Below are 22874 nucleotides of genomic sequence, written 5' to 3'. Positions count from 1 at the left end.
AACACTGAGCTATCAAACTCATTTCTTTCTGATTCTTTCCTTCGTCAAAGTTTCTAATGATCTGCTTTTGTTCTTTAATAAGTATTGTGATGCTCTTTCTTCTAGAACAGTTAGTGATCAGTCATGTGGTACTTTCTTTTCTTCATACTTGCATTCTTGGATATACGCCACTTCTTCCCCCAACCTCATATACAGATACAATCAGTGGAGGAGTCAATCTATTCAAACGATGGAGTGGGTGCTAGATTTAAATTGTAGCTAATCCAGAAAGCCTTAGTTCCTCAAATATGACATTCTCCTCTAAAACTTGACCTCAGGACACTACTGATGTCCATTTCAGCTAATAAAGTACCCTTGGCTAGAAATCTTTTTTGCTACCTATCTACTGGGTTTATTATTGGTTAAGATTTGAATAATTGCTGTATATAAACTTTTCACTATATTAAAAGTACTGTGAAGGTATTAATTTTCAAGTATGCACTTCCTTTTGAACTTTGATTTTAGATCATCAGTTCTGTTCAAATACACAGCTATAATTCTATCCTTGATAACTTTCTGCCTAACATTGGGTTTTGTCATGGACCTATATGTGAGGTATGCATATGAAACCATCTTGGTATGGTTAGACTCTGAACAAAGATGACTTATTTCCATCTCTGGGATGTACCTCATTCGATGACAAATATTGTCCTCTCAAGTTTCTGTGTCTCTGGCCTTCTTTTGCTGAGGATGACATGATCAGATTTCCTTAATGCACCATTCATATTTTTCCAGTTTTCGCACAGTGACATATCATCATAATGATCTTGAGCAAACCCAGTGAAAGAAGGGCACACTTCACAGTATCTTGTCTATTGCATCTCCTTCAGCCAGCATAATTGCTCCTTTCCTAAGATTTAGTTCCAACATTTTAAATAATAACTTGGGTTGCTCATCAATATAGAACATGTCCTCCTATATGAACTATGATTTTTAAACTCTCATTTGTTCATATATTTTCTTCCTGTTTTTACTTCACAGTCCAGAGCTCTCAGAGTCATTGGCTATCCATGGGATTTTGAGAAGATGCTGTTTCCACTATGAAAAGCCTGGGTATCCTCTACAAAGAGGGTCCAACATTTCATATACTTCTAGGGAGTCATGGAGCCTTAGGTATTATTATTATTCAAAGAAACTGACAACAGGTTAGAAGACACCTTCCTCATTATTCAGATGTTATATGACAATTAAGTCAGAATACTCTCCTCAATCCATATGTACTTCACATTCCCCTGGTATTTGATATGATGGAGTCACTTTAATCTGGATTTACATCTCAATACTTAACCATAACCACAACTTTTTGATAGGTAGGAAAAATATATTGTATAAGATTCCCAAGTCATGAATATAGTGGGAATGCCTCCAACATATGTGCCCTGGGCATGGTAGAGATTTTCTATTAATACCACGTGTCCAAGTCAGAGGTCTCATGTCTGAGGACACAACTTCAATGGCATGGCTGAGTCAGAAGGTCAGAAAATACATTTAGCTCAGTACTACATTGGAAGATCTAGGCTGGCTGCTGGTTGAGAAAATGGTTTGAGTGTATATGTGTGTGTGTGTGTGTGTGTGTGTGTGTGTGTGCGTGCGTTTGTGTGTGTATGTGTGCATGTCTATATGTCTCTTTCTCTCTACACACATATATGTACATATATACATTTATCTTCCCGTAATATACATGTATCTAGATATATATATGTGTATATACATATGCAAATATATTCATATACATATGTGTGTGTTTAGTCTAATTTTCTGATCTAGTACACAGACAGCAAGCGCTACTTCGAGCCCAATACCTAAAGCTATCACTGAGCACATTGATCATTGTGTATAATAGGCCAACATTTCTTATCACTGTGACTATACTTTGAGAAACACTTTCTAACAGTGCGTATGAAAACAGAAGAGCACTTGCCGTAGTGGTAGTCCCTAAGAACCAATGAAGTTTCTAGACCATCCCTTGCTGCCATCATCCAAAGAAGCAACTCCCATGGAGATGTAACCTGGCATTAACTTTTGTATGTTTTAAGTCACAACTATCGACCCAAAGGTGAATTGTATCTACTACTAACCTTCTTAATACTATGATTCAACATAAGAAAGAGATATGAAAATGACATTGATCTGAAAATGAAATGCATTTTCCTATCCTGCTGTAACTGAAGGACCACAGGCTCTATTCATTTGACTTATACCTGAAACATTCTTCATGTATTGTCTCCATCTATTAATATGTGGATTCCTTGAGTGTACTGATTGATTTTTACTTGTATTTGCGTCCCAGGGATTTATATAGAGTGAATATTTTAAAATTATGTTTTCATTCATTCAAATTGATTTTGGGACCCAATATTTACTCCTGTACTGGTTTTCCCTTTTGTCAGAACATTTTGGATTCAGTAACTCTGAAACCATTCATAAACTATTTCCCTGCTAAACTTCTAGTCTGTTTAAAAAATATTCTCTGTCTGTACTCTATAATCCAATGACCCTGGAGTGATGGCAGATCAAAAACCAAAAACAAAAACGCCTCAATCTTTTAGTTCTGGCAGTCTCTCTGGTTATTCCTCCATATCTGGGACACCTTCTCTCTAACTCTTTGCCTACTGACCTCCCTGGCTTCCTTTAAGTCCCAACCAAATTCCTAATTTGCACAGGAAGCCTTCCTAAATGCCCTTAATTCCAGTGTTTCCCTATAATAATTTCCTATTTATTTTGTATGCAGATGGCCTTGAATACATTTGCTTGCATGTTGCCTCCATAAGGAAATTCTAAGTTCCTTTAGCGCAGAGATTCTCTCTTGCCTTTTTTGTAACCCCATTATTTAGCACAGTGGCTGGAACTTAGCATACATGTTTAATCAATGTTTATTGATCTTTTGTTGCATTAATGTAGACTTCCAAATAAATGTATGCGTTTGGTTTCTTCTTGCATGATTTTAAATTCCAACACTGTCCAGAAGCAACACATTCACTTCCCTTACATTTTCACTACGACTTTCACAAATACCTTAAAATGGTATGAGACAGAGCCTGATATTTCTGTACGTGTATATTCTTTCCATGAGATGAATATAGGAATAATAGTTAGTGAAATGTGTATTTGATGATGAGGATGAGGATGATGATACTAAGTGATTTGATTGTCCTGAGTTGAGAAACGTTCTGAGGTAGGGGATAAAATACAGAGTGTTGGACTTGTAATCAGGAAGATTTGTTTTCGATCTTGTATACAACATTTATGGGCTAGATAAGCTCATAAAAGTACATAAATTCTTTAAGTTTCAGTTTCCTCATCTTTAAAACTGTTAAAATATATATTTTACCTATCTCAGAGGGTTCCTGTGGAGTTTCAATGAGATAATGTTTATAAACTCTATCAGTGTCAGCAATTATCCACACATTTATTCTTGTTGAAATTCTTATAGCAATCTTAATGTGTGTGAAATGAAAGCACATTTTCCCACTATACTGAAACAATCTATTTAAGAAGAAACATTAGATAATTAACACAAAGCAAAACAAAATGGAACTTCCCCTAAGACTCCTTTACCCCTGTAAGCATACCATTAGAAGAGGGCATTCTCTGCCTCTGTTATCACTCATAGGGCCAGAGAACTCCTGAGATGTGTTACTACTGAACAACAGATTTGTCAGTTAATTTTTTTAAACAGAAATGAAAATAAAGCTGGAAAATCATTGAAGCTTCTATAAAGTCCATGTTATCCTATATTATAGTAATGAAACTCTTATTAATGTTCAGATTCTGTTTTCCAATCACACCAAGAGAAATCATGTGTTGCAAGATCTGGGTGCAGCACTCATCCTGAACAAAAGCATAGGGTTTAGGAAGAAACAATTGTCAGTAATTTATTTTTTAACTCATTTCACAAGAAATCGTTAGGAAATTTCATAGGGCCTTCATGTCTCATGACTTCATATACTCCTATTTAAGTCAGTATGTACAGATCCTTCCCCAGTGTATCTCATTAACATTCTTTCCTCAAGTCCTTTCTCATTGAGGACAACTGCAGGAGAGGCTGTGATGATGATTAAAAGGGAGCAGCACGTCTTCTTCTTCGAGTAGAGATTGGAAGGAGAAGGAAGAGAAAATTCCGGAAGAAGTTATTTATCAGCCAGGTACTATCTTACCTAATCAGCCAGTAACACCTCTGGAGAGGTCCTGTCACTCAGACTCTTTCCCCATACAAGCAAAGAACTTTCCCCTAGCAGTTCTTTCTCTTTTTTTTAATTGTTTTTAATTTTTTTTTTTTTTTAGGCAATCAGGGTTAAGTGACTTGCCCAAAGTCACACAGCTAGTACGTGTCAAGTGTTTGGTCTGAGGCCAGATTTTAACTCAGGTCCTCCTGACTTCAGGGCTGGTGGTCTATCCACTGTGCCACCTAGCTGCCCCTCTTCTAGCAGTTCTTAAGCCTGTGAAACACTAAAATCAGATTAACAACATAAAGGGATTCAATTGGGACCAATGTAAAGACTTACATTTGAATTAGTTTAAAAAACAACTTAAGTGAACGCTAAGAAATGTATGGGTTTTTAGGCTGTGGGAAAAATATTACATTGCTCAGGGGAAATATATATATATATTTTTTTTCATATATTTATTTAAACACTATTACACATATAATAGTGTTAAATATAATATAATAATACAATAGTGTTTTAATTTAACTTTATGTGATTATATGTTGTCCATACTAAAAATGCTACCTAACCACAGTAACTCTCTAGAAATGCTGGAGTTGGCTACAAAGTATTTTTGGTCTGCTCTGGTCCTGGATTCACTGAAAGCATTCTTGTTTGTGATTATATACACCCAGGACTTTTGATGAGTCTACCTAAGTTTGTGTTTTGAATTCTCTTGAATTATGGCATAAATGTAGTTCATGGAAAGCCAAACTTGTCTAAATCTTACATAATACAAACCTTCCAGAGCCTAGACAGGAGGGAGCCACACTTTTCTAATCACTCTCAACTACCAAATGATGAAATAAATTTGTTTCTAAACTCATTTCAGATTTTGGAGTCTGTTCATGCAAACAAGAAGGCATTACTTTGAAAAACACCTGGAGTTTTTAATGGATTCTACCATCAAATGAAGGCATTGGACTTAAGTGACCTCTAAGGTCATCTAAGCTGCTACATGGTGCAGTGAATAGAATGCCATATCTGCAGTCAGGAAGACTCATCTTCTTAAGTTCAAATCTGGTGTCACACACTTATCAGTGGTGTGACCCCAGGCAAAGCAGTCTTGTTCTCTCACCTGTAAAGTGACCTGGAAAAGGAAATGGCAAACTACTCCATTATCTGTGACAAGAAAACCTCAAATGGGTTCACAAAAAGTTGGACATGACTGAAAATAGACTGAACAACAACAATTCCAATATGAGTTTAAGACATTATGTATCAACTAAGAAAGCTAATGTAAACTCCATTAAGAAAGGCATGGCATCGAAGCATAGGATCTGATAGTCTGGTTGCATTTTGCCTTGTCTGGACAACATACGGAACATTGCGTTCAATTTTCACTGCGAGAGTTCAGAACAGACATTGATAAGCTACAGGGAGAACAGGGAGGCAACCTCAAAACTGAACAAAGAGAAGTGACTGACTTGTGAGGAATGGTTTAAGAGACTTATGTTACTGCAAAGAATACGTTCATGGCATCATAGATTTTGATATGAAATGGACCTTAAAGTTTACCTTATCAAATCTGAAGATTTCACAAATGAGTAAGAGCCAGTAGGATGAACTTACTGCCCAGAATATCACAGGGCACAGATACAGACTTGGTATTTGTCCACAGGTACTCTCACAGTAGAGACTGTCCATAAAGTTGCAGTACATTTTAAGTTTTAGAAACTTAAAAGTGCACTGAAACTTTTGGGATACCGTCTACAAGCCATTATTCTTTCCATTCCAGCACAAGAATAGAAGAATTTGGTCCGAAGGTTGCAGAGGGTATGGAAGCTTTCCTCATGTGTTGGAATGACGGCCAAAAAGAAGAAGAGATAGACTTGTTCCTCTTGGTTACTGAGACCAGAAGCAGTGACAGAAGTTAGAGAGGGGAAACTGAAGTTATGGTAAGTATGAACTTCTTAACAATTAGAGATATTTGAAAGGAGAATGACAATGGTGGCGAGTGACAAGACTCTTTTTGATATGTTGTTTCCCTTAGTAAAATGTAAATGCATTATCAGCAAGAAATATTTTTTTTTTATTCTTCTGCGTCTGCTCCATGCTTTCCTTGTAAATAGATTGATTCTGCCACACAAGAAAACTTCAGCCCAAGGCGGCCTGCTGATCTCAGTGCTAAATAAAATATAGAATTTAACAGAGGTAGTATTCTCTAAGTCCTTTCTTAGATCCCTTCAATCCACAGATGCACAAAACTATGATTCACTGGAGGTTGATAATTAAATACAAACAAACAAAAATAATCTTCTGATTGCATATTGGTAGAAATATTTTTATAGAAAAAGAGAGAAAACTGGGAAAAGTTTGACTAAGAAATCAAGCAGAAATTTATTGCTTTTAATAATACAGTGGAATCAAACACTACCTTGGACATTAAAGAGAAGGCTTACACCAATTTTTGAAAGACTCTTTTCAAAGCACCTTTCACCTCTTTGTTCCTCAAACTGTATATCAGTGGGTTCAGCATGGGGATGACCAGAGTGTAAAACACGGAGGCCATCTTATCTGTATCAAAGGAATGGCTAGATTGGGGCTGCAGGTACATGAAGAGAAGTGTCCCATAGAATACAACCACCCCTGTGAGGTGAGAGCTACAGGTGGAGAAGGCTTTGTACCTGCCCTCTGAAGAGTTCATCCTGAGGATGGCCACCAGAATGAGCATGTAGGAGATAAAGATAATCAAGAGGGAAGAAACCAAACTAAAGGCAGCAAAGGTCATAATGATTAGTTCAATCTCTCTTGTGTCTGAGCATGTAATGGACAACAGAGGGAGACTGTCACAGTAGAAATGCTTTAATATATTTGATTTGCAGAAAGATGATCTTAAAAGCTTTATTGTGATCAATAGGGATACTATGGTGCTACAGAGGTATGAAATAGCCACCAAGATCCAACATACTGTGTCTGACATGATGACCATGTAGAGGAGGGGCTTACAGATAGCCACATAGCGGTCATAGGCCATGGCTGAAAGGATAAAAACTTCACTGGTAATAAATATCTGAAAGAAAAATAGCTGTGTTACACATCCGTCGAAGGAAATGGTATTTTTTTCAACTATGAAACTGATCAGCATTTTTGGCCCAATAGCTGTGGAATAACCAAGATCTATAAATGCCAGGTGCCTGAGAAAAAAGTACATGGGGGTTTGGAGGTGGGAATCAATACTGGTTAGGATGATCAGACCTAGATTCCCCAGAGCTGTGGCCATGTAGTTGAGGAAAAACACAACAAAGAGAGGGCCCTGCAGCTCTGGATGGTTTGTGAGGCCAATGAGAATGAATTCAGTCACCTGGCTCTCTGTGGTTTCATTCAACTTGATCATTTCTTCCATCTCAGGAACATAATCTAAAAAGAAAGGGAAGAAAAGTTCTTTGAGTACTGTTTGCAGAGACGGAAAGTTAATTGGCAGAAATGTCTTAGATAAAATGAACTGGAACTTTCCCACCCAATCAGATTACGTTTCTATTATTATATCACATAATATCTTAACAACATCTTGTCACCAAGAAGAAAGAAATTGCAGTTATGTTACACAAAATTAGGAGTTAATTGTGAAGTTCTTTAATGCCAGGATTTATGACAGGACACTATAGTGAGTCACTTTTAAAATATTTAAACTAATCAGCATGTAGGAGGAACGTAATGAGATATTATAGAAAGGTAGAATATATGAGAATCACTAATGGAGTTACTGTGGTTTAACAAGAATTGTGTTGGCCTTGAATCCAAGAAGACCATGGTTTAAGAATCATATCCAACACATGAATTTATGACCCTGTGATAGTCTTGTACCATCATGGTAGTCTAGGCTACTTCCTAAGATTATATGTTGCAAAAATAGTGTGCAGAAGTGGAATTTCTGTCATGACTGTGTCCTAAACCATTGAGTTTAAAGGTCCAATATTTCTTCATTTCTCCATCTCCTGTAAACATTCAGAGTATGTCTTCTAAGAAGACAACCTGGATAACCGAACTCTCTGTGGCATTACCTCTCTGTCACCTTGCCTGAGATATATTTTGCTGCCTGGATTATGAAGGTGATCTAAGCCTGCAATTTTAATGTTTTAATGCCTCAACTGTCAGACATATCCAGTTTTCAAATTTTATATTAAAATCATTCTTTGGATGAAGTCCATTTGCACAGCATGTTTCTCAAGGACAACTGGATTCTCATGTATTACTAGTGATCAGTATTCCTTGACAAAATCTGTTTGATTTCTCTGTTTGCAGAAAAACAATTTTGTCATTGTTCAGAACTATGCCTTGCGATCTGGTAGTTTTTTTTTTTTATGAATCATTGCATGGAGTTTTAATTTGAGTGAATTTACAACATGGCCCCTAAATTAAAAATGCTGTACTGAGATCACAAAAAATAATAATAATGTTACCTGCTCACTGGAAGGTAGAATCTTCTGTGTCTTTCTCATGTTTTCACCCCTGCCAACTGCTTGAGGGAGACTTTATGGTTTCTAAGTCCCATTGAGGGCATGTCCCTGAAGCACTGGAAAACTCTCCTCCCTTCTATATCCCTTTCCCTATTCTTGTCTTTGCCCTTACTGCTTTTTCCCTCCCTTCCATCCCCCCTCCCTTTTATTTCCCTTTTTCCCTCCTACTGCCCATAGGGCAAGTTAGATTTCTATACCTAACTGACTATGTTATTCCCTTCCTGAGCCAAATCTGATGAGAATAAGGTTCAAACAATGCTCACCCCCCTCCCTTCTTTCCCTCTATTGTAATAGGAATTTCTGTGTTCCTGTAATGTAATTTACCCTTGTCTGCCTCCTCCTTTCTCAGTACATTTTCTAAGATCAGATCGATCCACTTACTTAATCCACTTGATTAGATTTTTTTTTTTATCATTACATCAAAGTCAACTAATATCCACCCCCTTTAGGTATACTCCTTTAACATGGTGTAATAACAATACAGTTCTCAAGAGTTGCTTGTCATCTTCCCTTTCAGGGTTGTAAACAGTCTGCCCTTATTAACAACATTTTGTATCTTTCTGTCCCATTCACCTTTTTATATCTTTCTTGAATCTTGGAATTGAAGATCAAATTTTTTGTTGAGCTCTGGTCTTTTAGTGAGGAAGGTTTAGAAGTCCCTTATTTCTTTGAATATTCATCTTCTCCCTTGAAAAATCATACTCATTTTTTGCTGGGTAGTTGATCCTTGGCTGCAGTCCTTTGCCTTATGAAATATCATGTTCCACGGCCTGTTGTCTTTTAATGTAGAAGCTGCAAAGGTCCTGTGTAATCCTGACTGTGGTTCCATGACATTTAAATTGTTTCTTTCTGGCTGCTTGCAGCACCTTCTCTTTCATCTGGTAATTTTGGAATTTTGCTATTATATTCCTTGGCCTTGTCAATTTGGGATCTCTTCCAGGTGGTGAACAGTGGATTCTTTCTATAGTTATTTTACCTTCTGGTTCTGGACTTCAGGGCAGTTTTCCTTTATGATTTCCTGAAAGATACTGTCCAGGCTGTTTTTTTCATCATGATTTTCAGGTAGTCCAATGATTTTTAAATTGTCTCCCATGGATTGATTTCCCAGGTTGTTTGTTTTGCCAATGAGGTACTTTAAGTTTTCATCCATTTTTTCATTTTTTTGTTTCTGTTTGACTGATTCTTGCTCTCTCATAGAATCATTAGTTTCCATTTGTCCGATTCTAATTTTTAACAGATTGTTTTCTTCTGTTAGTTTTTGTACTTCCTTCTCCAATTGGCCAATTGTATTTTTAAGAGATTTGTTTTCTTCAGTGTACTTTTTTTCCAGTTTGCCAATTGTGTTTTTTAGGGACTTGTTTTCTTCAGTGTACTTTTTTTCCAATTGGCCAATTGTATTTTTTAACAACTCTGATACCTCTCTCATTAGATGTTTAAAATCCTTCTTGAGCTCTTTAAAGAAGGCTTTTTGGGCTTCAGACGAGTTCATATTCTCTTTTGATGTTGCAGATGTGGGTTTGTTGACAATGTTGTCCTCTTCAGAATTTCTGTCTGGATCTTCACTCTTCTCATAATGTGAATCTGTGGTAAGCTTCTTTTTACTCATGGGTTCTTTATTCCCTGGCTTTTAAAGAGATTGAAGTCTCCTACTGGGGAACAGAGAGCACTGACCCAAGCTTCTTGTGTTGGGAGCCTAGGTTTTGGTTACTGGCTTTGTGTGCTCGGCCCCCTGTTATGTTGGCATTTGGAAGCTGTAGGGTTTTGGCAGCTTACCTCATGTTGGGCTAGAATCAGCAAGGCTGGAACTTTCAGGCAATTCTAGGTTGCCTGCTTTTCCTTTCCTTTAGCTTTCTTCAGCTCCTTTTAGATGGGTGCTGCAGGGTGTTTATCTGCCTGCGGCCCCTTGAAATGCTGCCTCCCTTGTTTCTGCTAACGTACTGGGAGATTCCTTTGTGGTAGAGTGCCAAGGCAGCTGGTGGTTTTCTGAGCTGGTTTCCACCGGTTCACCTGCTCTCACTGAGGCACTTAGGAGATCCAGGTGTTGGTGTTTGCCTGCTCTACCACGTGGGCTTCAGGATCTCCACCTGGTTGACAGTTGGAGTCGTTGGGTTGGAATCAGCAAGGCTGGGACTTTAGGAAGACTCTAGTTTGTTTTCTTCAGCTCCTTTCAGATGAATGCTGCAGGGTGCTTATCTGCCTGGGGCCCTTTGTAGTGCTGCTTCCCTTATATTTTTGCTGAGGAGACCGGTTTGCTGGCTTCTGCTTTGCTGTTCCCTGTCTTTCTTCTAGTTCAGTTGCTCTAAGGTGATATTTTCTGGGTTCTCAGAGGTTGATAGGGGAAGGTGAGAGAGACTACCTTTTCACTCTGCCATCTTGGCCCAATTTTTTTTAAATTATTATTATTATTGTTATTATTATTATTATTATTATTATTATTAGCTTTATTTAACACATGAGTACCAAATTCAATTTTTTATGATTCTTTCCTATGTGGAATTTTCTGGTGATCTTACTTTCGTATTCTTTAATCAGTTGCTGTTTGTTTTTCAGATGTATCAGTAATGTCAGACTCTTTATTACCCCATTTGAGTTTGCAAAGATACTGAAATGATCTGTCATTTATTTCTCCAGCTTGTTTTACAATTGAAGAACTGAGGCAAATAGCTTTAATTGACTTGCCCAGTGTCATACAGTTAATAATTATCTGAGACCAGATTTTAACTCAGGAAGATGAGTCTTCTTGATTTCAAGCCCAGTGTTCTATCCACTGAGCCAATTAGTATGATGCTTTCGACTGCCTGGAAAAGTTAGGGGTCAGTCATGTACTCTATCCTCTTTTCTTCCTATCACACTCTTAATGTAGTCTTGCAAACTCTTGAGTATCTTTGGTTTCTATTTTTCTGATTTTAGATTCAAAATTTTCTCAGCAATACATTCAATTTTTTTTTCTTTTCACTAACACTTTTAGGAATACCTTAAAGGTAATATGACACTAAGCCTGATATTTCTGTGCATATACCACAGTGAACGATCTAGCCGATCGACATAGTAGTGAAAATTAAAGAAACAGGTATTTGATAATGACGGTGATGATGATGTTTTTAAGAAGAAAGAGGAGGAGAAGGAGGTATATTATTAATGATGATGAAGGATGCTGGTGAGTGTGATAATAATAATGATTACTTTGAGGAACCAGATTTCCCAAAGTTCATTTTCCCAAAGTAGGAGATAAAGTACAGAGTATCATATTTATAATCAGGAAGAATTCATTCCGACCTTACCTTTGACACTTCTAAGGCAGATAGTCTCAGCATGTAATATAAACTTTTTTAGCCTCTGCTCCTCCATCTATAAAATGGAGTTTAAAATATCTATTGTATCTACTTCAGAAGTTGTTGTGAAGCTTTAATAAGGTAATATTTATGAACTCTATCTACAAATGTCAACTATTTTTTCAAATTTTTTCTGCTAGTCCTATTATAAAATATATATAATCAAAGTACTTTGATATTACACTTAATCTTCTGAAATAATCTATTGAAAAGGAAGCACTGAAGAATTGAGATAAAGAAAACAAAACAAAACATCCTCTAAATCCCCCTTGCCACTGTAAGGATAGTATTGGGAGAGGTTATTCTCTGCAGCTGTTTTCATTCATAAACAGTCTGAGGACAGCTGGAGATGGGTTACTGTTGGGGAGCAGAGTTGTTTAGCTAGTTTTTTCAATAGAAATTAAAATGAAGCTGCAGAATCATTGAGGTTATTATTAAAAGTCCATATTTTCAAATATTGTAATGATGAAACATTTTGAATGAAACCATTCTATTCTGCATTAGATGAAGGGAAATTTTTTGTGCAAGATTTCAGTGGAGCAGTGTTCCTGAAGAAAGGTAGACTGCTTAGAAAAAGACAATTACATGCTTCATTTTTTAACACATATTAAACCAAATTACTAGGCAATACCACAGTGTCTTCCCACATCATGACTCATATATCCAAGCCAGTATTTCCAATTCCCTTCCTTGGGCACCTACTTAAAAATCCTCCCCAAGTCCTTTCTCATTGACAAAAAAAAAAGAAGAGTTTGTGATGCTGACTAATACAGAACAACATGTCTTCTTCCTGAGGTGGAGAGTGGAAGGAAAATCAAAATAATGAAATCTATCAAGCAGGCACTTTATTATGCAGTCAGTCAGTAATACTGCAGTGAAGTCCTACCTATAGGCTCTTTCCACATACAAGTCAAGAATTTTCTTCCTGGGGCAGCTAGGTGGTGCAAAGGATAGAATACCGGCCAGTACAGTCAGGAGGACCTGAGTGTGACCCTGGGCAAGTCACTTAACCCCAATTGCCTAAAAAAAAATATTCTAGTAGTTCCTAAACCTGGTATGCAGTAAGATGAGATTAATAACACAAAGGAATTTTATTGGGAAATATGCAAAATTTTATGTTCCATTTGGGTTAAAAAAAAACCCTTCCAAGTGAACAACAGAAAATACATGGAATTTTAGTCATTCCTCTTAAAGGAATCTGGCGTTATCAGAGAATTCCAACTTCAGTATGAGTCTAGGTTATTATATATCAACTAAAGAAGCCATTAATTTGATTTCCATTGATTGAATTGATTTCCATTAAGACAACATGACATCCAATCATAGGATGTGACAATCCTGTTGTATGTTGCTCTGGCCAGGCTATATCTGGAGAATTGTGTTCAATTTGGGGTAACAGAGTTCAGAATGGACATCATTAAACTACAGGGTGAACAGAGGGAGGCAACAATAGTGAAGATATAGACACATGAGATGTGGATTTGAATCAATATGACAAAGAAGGAATAACACATTTGTGCTGTTTGGTCACAGAGAAGATCAGAAGCAATGGTTGGAAATCACTGAAGAGAAATTCAGGCAATAATAAGGACAAAATTCTTCAGAGTTAGAGACATTCAAAAGTAGATTGGCTGCTGTGGTGCATAGTGTGGTTTTCATGGATATGTTGTTTCCCTTAATAAATTGTAATTTCATTGATGACAAGAATCGCTTTTTGTTTATCTGTGTATGTCTAAGGCTAGCACAGTACTTGGCAACAGCATTCTCCGAATACTTGTTTATTGATTTATTCTCCCACACAAGAAAACTTTACATGATAACACAGGCTGTTTTTATAAAGATAATTGGTTGTTAAATGCCCTAAAAGGCCTCTTTAAAAAAAAAAAAGATTCACTAAACTAAGATTTACTGGACGTTGAAAATTTAAAAAAGTAGCAAACAAAAATCTTTCAGTAAATGTTAGTAGAGATTTTTTTTTCCTGCAAAAAAGAGAATTGGAGGAAGTTGTCTAAGACATAAAGCTGAAGTTTCCTTGCTTCTCATAATGCAATGGAATCATACTCTACATTAGACATTTAATGGAATATTTACATCAATTGTTTAAAGAGTCTTTTCAAGGCTCCTTTCACCTCTTTGTTCCTCAAGCTATAGATCAAAGGGTTGAGCATGGGCATTACCAGAGTGTAAAACACAGAGGCTATTTTGTCTGTGTCCAAAGAGTGGCTTGATTGGGGTTGCAGGTACGTGAAGAGAAGTGTTCCATAAAACACAGTTACTACCGTGAGATGGGAGCCACAGGTGGAGAAGGCTTTCTGCCTACTTTCAGCAGAGTTAATCCTGAGGATGGTCACAAGAATAATCATATAGGAGGCAAGGATAATCAAGAGAGAAGAAATCAAATTAAATGCAGAAAGAATCATACTGATGAGTTCAGTCTCATTTGTGTCTGAACATATAATGGACAATAAAGGGAGACTGTCACAGTAAAAATGCCGGATTATATTAGATTCACAGAATGACAAGTTAAAAATCTTTATTGTTATGAGGAGGGAAACCATAATGCTATGGAGGTATGAGATAGCTAGCAAGACCCAACATACCCTGTCTGACATGATGACCGTATACAGGAGGGGCTTACAGATAGCCACATAGCGGTCATAGGCCATGGCTGACAGGATAAAAAATTCACAGGTTATAAGTATCCCAATGAAAAATATTTGTATCACACACCCCTTGTAAGAAATTGTATTTTTCTCCCCTATGAAACTGACCAGCATTTTTGGACCAATTGCTGTAGAATAGCCAAGATCAAAACATGTCAGGTGCCTGAGAAAAAAAGTACATGGGAGTTTGGAGGTGGGAATCAACGCTGGTTAGGATAATGAGGCCCAAGTTCCCCAGAGCTATGGCCACGTAGTTGAGGAAAAATACAATGAAAAGGGGGCCCTGTAGCTCAGGGCGGTCTGTGATGCCAATGAGAAGGAATTCAGTCACCTGGTTCTCAGTCGTTCCATTCAACTTGATCATTTCTTCCACCTAAGGATGATATTCTGAGAATAAAAGAAGAAGCCTTCTTTGAGTCCTATTTGCATAGTCAATTGAAGAGTTAGTAGATAAAATGTTTTAGAGAAAGTGACCCATAGTTTTCCAACCCAGTTACACCATATTTATCATATCATATCATATCATATCATATCATATCATATCATATCATATCATATCATATCATATCATATCATATGTCATCTCATAACGTATATCATATCATGTCATGTCATGTCATGTCATGTCATCTCATATCATGTCATGTCATATTGTATAAGACTGTATCAACCTGTCATAAAGAGGGAAGTCTTTGTGCCTTTATTTTACAAAATGTAAGTTGAATTATGAAGCTCCTTAACCCAAAGAGATGGAACAGGATAATATCATGAATGGCTTTTAAAGTATTTTATCTTTAAAACAATTGAAATAAATTTTATTAAAAATAATTTTGATCATGTAGAATTATCATTAATAGGATACTGAAAGAGGCTAGAATAGGTGAGAATACATTATGGATGAATTGTGGTGAAGTAGGTATCAGTGTGGTCCACAGGGTTATGAAGAGATGAACACCATTGAACGACAGAGGTTACAAGTTGACCTTGAAGCCAAATAGAATTAGGTTCTACAACCATATCTGGCACATTTCTGTATGACCCATGGTAGTCATGTGACCTCCTGATAGTACATGTCTATGACTAAAGGTTTTGGACGAAGTAATGACCAATGTTGAGAGAAGGAATTTCTTTTTTAGGAGTTCCCTAAACCATTGAAGCTAAAAATCCAGTTCCTATTCCAATCTCATTTGCTGTTTTCAATTCTATGACATTCAGCAAAATGCAATAGATATGTTCACTCTCAGTAGGCTCTTTTTCACTTTACCTGATCAGAGAGAAAACGTTTTGCCTCCTGGACTATAAAAATTATCTAAGCTTACAAATTTGGTGTTTTTAGTGTCTTTCATTCCCAGATATTTGAAAAGACTTTTAATTTTTCTTGTTCTTCAGATTATATCCAGCTGCATAGCATTGACATCAAAGATCATTGGTATCCCATGTATTATTAGTGATCGATATGCTTGACAAAAGCTATTTGATTTTTCTGGTAGCAGAAAATAATATGTGACATTGGTCAGAGCTCATACCTGTATTCTGTAACCTTGCTAGAATGATTTCATGTCATTCAATTTGAGTGAATTCATCGCAAGGTCACATTCACTCCTATACTGTGCAGCCTACTGATAGACTTTTTGAACTAAGCTGCTTGGACCTCATATGATTTTTGATACATTCTATACTAGAAGACCAAAAATAATAATGTTACCTGCACATCTGGAAGATAGAATCATGTGCACTTTGGCTGTGTTATATGTATTGCCAGCTGCTAGAGTCAGACTTTATGGTTTTCTCAGTCCCCATGAGATCATGTCCCCAAAGCACTGGAGATGTTTAATGGATTTTATATGATCACATCCCATAAACTGCCTAGAGAGTAACAGGTGACAAAGTTCACTGGTCTACCTAGTTTCATGAAGCCTTTATTAAATCCCTAACATATTCCAGGCTTTCATGTGTGTGTTATGTGTCACTGTTACATCAAGTGCAATGACATTGCACATACTTGTATGAGAGGTCTGTGGCCAAGAAACCAGGTTATTTTAATAATCCACGCACTAAAAGCTAAGCAGATGAAGAACGTCTAGTACCCAGAATATGACAGAATGGGAGATGGACTGGATGAAGAGGTTGGGTGTCTTATGGCTTGCTTTTTCCATGGGTGGAGGAAGAGGCATCTCTAGAACTGATGAGTACAATGAAATTAGTGTTGGGCACCCAAAATAATGCGGGGGAAGCAAACAGGCTGGATTGCCTTTGGTTAAGTATGGTGTCTTTTAGAAGTAGCTAGGCAGTGCAGTGAATGGAGTACTGGGTGTGTAGTTAAGAAGTGATTTCCAATCTATCCTCATACACTAGCTCTTTGACTTTTGATAAGTAACTTAACATCCTTCAATTTTTCCTTTTGGTTAAATGGGACCAATGATAGCATCTACATGCCAGGATTTTTGTAACGATCAAATGAAATTTCTGTCAGGTACCTAAGTAGCCCAGTGGATATGTCTCTGGGCCTGGAGTCAGAAACAACTGAGTTCAAAAGTTGTTTCAAACACTTAGGAGGATTGTGACCCTGGGAAAGCAACTTAATTTTCATCTGCCTCAGTTTCTTAAACTTTCAAATGGAGATAAAATCACTTCCTGTTAGGATTATTGTTAGGTTCAAATGAGATATTATTTGTAATATGGTTAGCACAGAGGCTGGCTGATAATAGATATTTAATATATGCTCATTTATCATCTTTCTTAATTTCCCCAACATTTTTTTTGAAAAAAAGCCCATAATTTTATTTTTTTAAAGAATTATTATTTTTTTTTATATTGGGCTCCAATTCTCTTCCTCTTTCTAGCCTCTTCCTCCACCCATGGAAAAAGCAAGCCATAAGACACCCTTTAAAAATGTGAAGTTATGCAAAACATATTTCCATATCAGCCATGTTGCAAAAATAAAAAAGCATGACAAATAAAGAGAAAAAAAGAATATTCTTCAACCTGTATTTTATTCATCATTCCTCTCCCTGGAGTAGGACAGTATTTTTCATTATGAGTCTTTTGGAATTGTCCTGGATCATTGTATTGATCAGAGTACCTAAGTCTTTCACAGTTCTTTGTTGTGACAAAGTGGCTGTTAGTGTATACAATTTTATTCTGATTCTACCCCGTTCAATTTGCATCAGTCCGTATAAATATTTACCAGGTTTTTCTGGAACCGTTCGCATCATTATTGGATATGTACAGTTTTATAATTTCTTGAGCATGTGCTTTGTGCCATTCTTCTGGAATGACAGGGTCACTCCTAGGAAGACAAAGGGTTCCCCTACTGGTTTTCCACAAGTGGAATTATATCTTTTTGCAGTGCAGGTACAGCTGTCAATAGATTAAGGCCTTGCACATATAATGAATTTATGAATATAGAGAGCTTAGTGGACCCATTTGTCAGAAAAAAAAATAAATTCCTGCTAAGTTTAAATGACAAGAATAATATGTCAAACAACGGAGATCAATTTAATTCTAAGTTTCACTGACAAGTGATTAGGAAGACTGGGACAGGTGGAAGGGAGGAAAGAAGGATACACTAAATACAGTTCAAAAAATACACATAAACATAGAAGAAACCTCACATGTGTTTGGTGCTGTGTTGGGGAGCAGAGAGACACGAGTTCCTTCAGTACAGAGGGATTACTCCCATGGGAAGGTGTGTTACCCCTGGACAGGAAGGTATGCTCCAAGGCAACTTTCTGATTATTTTCAGGCACACAGCTGTATTAATCTGAAAAATATTATTGCCACGGCTTTCCATGCCCAGATTCTATAAACTGCAGTCTCTCCTTAAGGGAGACTAAAGACCACCAAGCCTAAAACTATAATAGCGTAATTCTAAGTTGTTCTCCAGAATCGTTGGAAAAGTTCACAATTCCACCAACAGCGTTTTAATGTATCTATTTTTCCACATCCTCTCCAACATTTGACCTTTTTTTTCTTTTATATTAGTCAATTTGATAGGTTTGAGGTGGTAGTTCAGAGTTGTTTTAATATACATTTCTCTTATTACTGATTGGATCATTTTCCCTATTAGTATTGAAAACTTTGATTTCTTCTGAAAACTGCCTGTTAATGTTCTTTGGCTGTTTAACAATTAGAGAAATGCTCTTATTTTCATAAATTTGACTCAGTTCCCTGTATATCTAAGAAATGAGATTTTTATCAGAGAAACTTGCTACAATTTTTCCCAATTTATTACTTTCAATTTAATTTTGAGTATATAGTATTGTTTATTTTAAAAAACAAATTTCATGTAATCAAAACAATATATTTTAACTCCCGTGATCTTATCTCTTGTTTGCTCACAAACGATTTGTTTATCCATACATCTGATCTGTAATTTCTTTTAGTGCTCCCCTAATTTGCTTAAGATGTCATCCTTTATGTCTAAAACATGTGCCCATTTTGACCTTATTTTGGTATGCAATGTGAAATGTTGGTCTATGCCTGCTTTCTCCCAAACTACTGTTGAATTTTCCCAGAATTTTTTTTGGGGGTGGGCTAGGCAATGGGGTTAAGTGACTTGCCCAGATCTCAGTTGTAAGATCTATAACTTACCATTTGTCCCTAAATGGTATTACTCCTTCTCAGCACTATTCATGTGTAGATTCCTCCCCATGGAATACTTCTCCTCAGGACAGGGACTATTTTGCTATTAACTTCCAATCCTTAGCTCAGTAAATGGCTACCAAGAACCAGGAGAGCCTTGTACACTGACAGCTAATGGGTGTTACGTGTCTGAGGTCAGATTTGAACTCAGGTCCTCCTGACTCCAGGGCACCACCTAGCTGCCCCAAAATTTTTTGTCAAACAGTAAATTCTTGTCTAAAAAGCTTGGATCGTTGGGTTTATCAAACATTCGATTACTGTGTTCATTTACTACTATGTATTGGGTACCTAATCTATCCCACTGATCCACCACTCTATTTTTTAGCTGATACCAGATTGTTTTGATGTTTACTGCTTTGTAATATAGTTTGAAATCTTCTAGGCCATTGTTCTTCGCTTTTGATATTGGGCCCTTTGAGATTCTTGACCTTTTGTTTTCTAGAAGAATTTTGTTACTACTTTTTCTAGCTCTACCAAATCCTTCTGTGGTGTTTTGATTGGTATGGCACTAAATTATTAAATTAAATTCGGTAGGATTGTCATTTTTATTATATTGTCTCAGCTTCCTCATAAGCAATTTATATTTCTACAATTGTTTATATCGGTCTTAATTTTTTATGAGTAGTACCATATTTTACATATCAACATTTTACAGATGCTATTGTAGTACTTTGGAACATGGAACAGAACAATGTCAAAAGAACTGAACCCAGAACTACAGAGGTAATCCACTCCATTTTGTGACAGTTCTAATTTTGTGCTAAGTTTGTATAGTTTAGTGGATAAAAGTCTGGTTTGGATGAATGAGAAATGGTAGCGGTAAATCCCATAGATCTAGTCTAGCATCACAAAGCTCTATGTAAGTTAGATGAGGAGGCACTCAAATCAATAACCCTAAATTATTGTAGTGTGGAAGAAGATATATGCCTCATACATTGTCTTCTGACATGTCCCATATCTTTCTCCCAATGAATTATGTGAACTTATAGGAATTGTTATACTCCATGGTACGTAGTTTCCCCACTAATCTAAAGTCCTGCTACTTAGGAAACCTGAAGAAACAATAATGCTGATTTCATCTGGACTCACCATCCCATCAATATTCTTGGTTGATATGTGCCAATTGTGAGATCTATAACTTAACATTTGCCCCAAAATGATATTACTCCTTCTCAGCATTATTCATGTGTAGATTCCATCCCATAGACAATTTTCCTCAGCACAGGGACTATTTGGTTATTACCTTCTAATCCCTAGTTCAATAAATGGGTACTAAGAACCAGCAATATTGTAAGATAATCAACTATGAATGACTTAGCTGTTCTCAACAATACAATGATAAAAAAAAAAACCCAAAAAACTCTGAAGGACTTATGATGAAAAAATGCTATTCATACCCAGAGAAAACTGATGGAGTATGAATCCATATCGAGGCATACTTTTTTTTTTACTTTATTTTTCTTGGTTTATGTTTTCCTTTATAACAATGCTAATATGGAAATAGGTTTTGTAGGTCTAAACATGTATAATCTACATCATATCAGTTACTTTCTCAATGAGGTGGGTGGAGAGTGAGAGGGAGAATTTGATGCTCAAAATTTTAAAAACTAATGTTTTACTAATGTAATGAAGAAAAATAAAATACTAAGTAGATAATTATGTGATTGTGCCACTAAATAATGGTGAATTAGAAGAGGTTATCAAGAAGAGAAGACACATGATCTAGAACCAAAAAAGGAGTAATAAATGAAAGAAATGAACAAGAGAATAAGTTGATGGAAGCTCCCAAATGGCATTTATTTTAGTTATGTATAGATAGGCTTTTTTTCTTTCTCAAATAACAATAAATATAAGAAAAGATTAATGGATTCTGCTTATGTTTCATTTGTTTCTAAATAACTGTTAAAATTAAATTCATGTTTAAAATGAAAAGAGTTTCAAATATTTTATTTTCTTTTTTTTTAAAGATAAATCTCATTTTCAAACAAAGTTGTTCCCTTATGCATTAAAACATTATTTCCCTGGGGCCTGATTAAAAGAAAGTACATGATAGCAACACTAATTGTATTGAGATCTGATAATGATCTGAATGGTTGGCAAATATTGCCTACAATTCTGCAGAGAACTTTATTTAACAACAATCTTCCTCATTGTAGGTCTTACTAGTAAATTAACAGTCATCAACGCACAGAATCCCTGGTGAATTTCAGCTTTTGGTACTTCATCATTCATATGATTCCAGGTACCAAGTGCCCTCATAAGGGCAGACAATCTAGATGAAAGCCATGCTGCGAAGTATCCTGGCTACTGCATCTCCATGAGCTTCACTTTCAACATTTTAAAGTAAAAATTGAGTCCCTTTTCAACATAAAGCATGCCTTCCTATATGAACTATAATTTTTAAACACTAATTTAGTAGCATATTTTCTTATTAATTTTTTTCACACTAAGGCTCCTGGTGTCATTGGCTATCTATGATATTTTAACAAGATGGGGGATCATTTATGGGGAGCCTGGGTAATTTCTACAAAGAGGTAAAAACATTGTACTTCTAGTAAGTCACTGAGCTTCCAGATGTGATTATAATTCAAAGAAAGTAAGAGTAGTTTTGGAAAACCTATCTCATTATTCAGATGTTGTATGAACTATAAAGTCTGCATTCTTTCCTCAATCCATATATACCCTATATAACTGTTTTTTTTTATCATGGTGAATTCACTTTAATTTGTAATTACAATTTAATTTTATATCTCAGTGCTTGTCTACAACTACTAAATATTGTTAGGCGGAATACACGCATATGTGTATGTATGTATGTGTATACTTGTATATATATATGTATATGTGCACATATATGTATGTGTGTATATACATACATGCATATATATGCATATGTTTACATAAGATTCCAAAATCTTGAATATAATGAGAATGTATTCATTGTATAGAAGAGTCTAATTGTTTTAAGCATCGAAATAGTAGGAGGCTCCCAATATATGTGACCTGGATATGGCATAACTTTTCTATTAATACCATACAACCAAGCCAGGTAGAGGGCTCATGTCTGAGATCATACTTCAATGATATGGCTCTGAGAGAAGAGGAGAAAGCACATTCAGAACGGTACTACAATGGCAGATTCAAGCTTGTTAATGATGGTAGGCCATGTAATCACTGGGTCTATTTTCTCCACCTATTAAAATGTTAGCTCCTTGAAATTATGTGTTGTCTTCCACTTCTGTTGGTGTGCCAAATGCTCACTCCAGTGCTTTGTATAGAATAAATGTTTAAAAATTATGTTTTCATCAATTCATTCAAATTGATTTTGAGATCTCAATAGCTATTCCAGTAACTGAGCTTTTCCTTTGTCAGTATACTTTGGATGTAATAACTCTGAAACCCTTCACAGCTTACCACCCTCCTTCATTTCCAGCCTTCTTAAACTGCATTCCCTGCTACTCTTCAATCCCATGATACTGCCCTTCTGGCTTATCCATAAACAAGATAGTCCTCTCAGCTCTGGGAATT

At 36.2% G+C, this 22874-nt stretch overlaps 2 protein-coding genes across 3 annotated transcripts; both read right to left on the bottom strand.

Moving 5' to 3' along the window:
* Positions 1-1823: 1823 nt before the first annotated feature.
* LOC110199603 (olfactory receptor 8K1-like) lies at positions 1824-7602 on the bottom strand. 2 transcript variants are annotated; one of them, XM_020974475.1, is made up of 2 exons: positions 6667-7593; positions 1824-1841 (listed from the first exon to the last, which is right to left on the bottom strand). In XM_020974475.1, the coding sequence occupies exons 1-2, from the start codon at positions 7591-7593 to the stop codon at positions 1824-1826; spliced, it is 945 nt and encodes a 314-aa protein (XP_020830134.1). The 2 variants fall into 2 exon arrangements, with proteins under 2 accessions (XP_020830134.1, XP_020830133.1); XM_020974474.2 differs by lacking the exon at positions 1824-1841 and having other exon boundaries at positions 6646-7602.
* Positions 7603-14126: 6524 nt separating this feature from the next.
* Positions 14127-15093, bottom strand: LOC110199624 (olfactory receptor 8K3-like). Its single transcript, XM_020974499.2, is given in 2 exon segments — positions 14127-14876; positions 14878-15093. Coding segments are annotated over 2 exon segments (939 nt in total). The 5' UTR covers positions 15067-15093.
* Between the last annotated feature and the right edge of the window lie 7781 nt (positions 15094-22874).

Source organism: Phascolarctos cinereus, unplaced genomic scaffold (assembly GCF_003287225.1).
Source record: "Phascolarctos cinereus isolate Bilbo 61053 unplaced genomic scaffold, phaCin_HiC Scaffold_9;HRSCAF=440, whole genome shotgun sequence".
Lineage (NCBI taxonomy): Eukaryota > Metazoa > Chordata > Mammalia > Diprotodontia > Phascolarctidae > Phascolarctos > Phascolarctos cinereus.
This window is presented reverse-complemented; position numbering and strand designations above follow the sequence as displayed.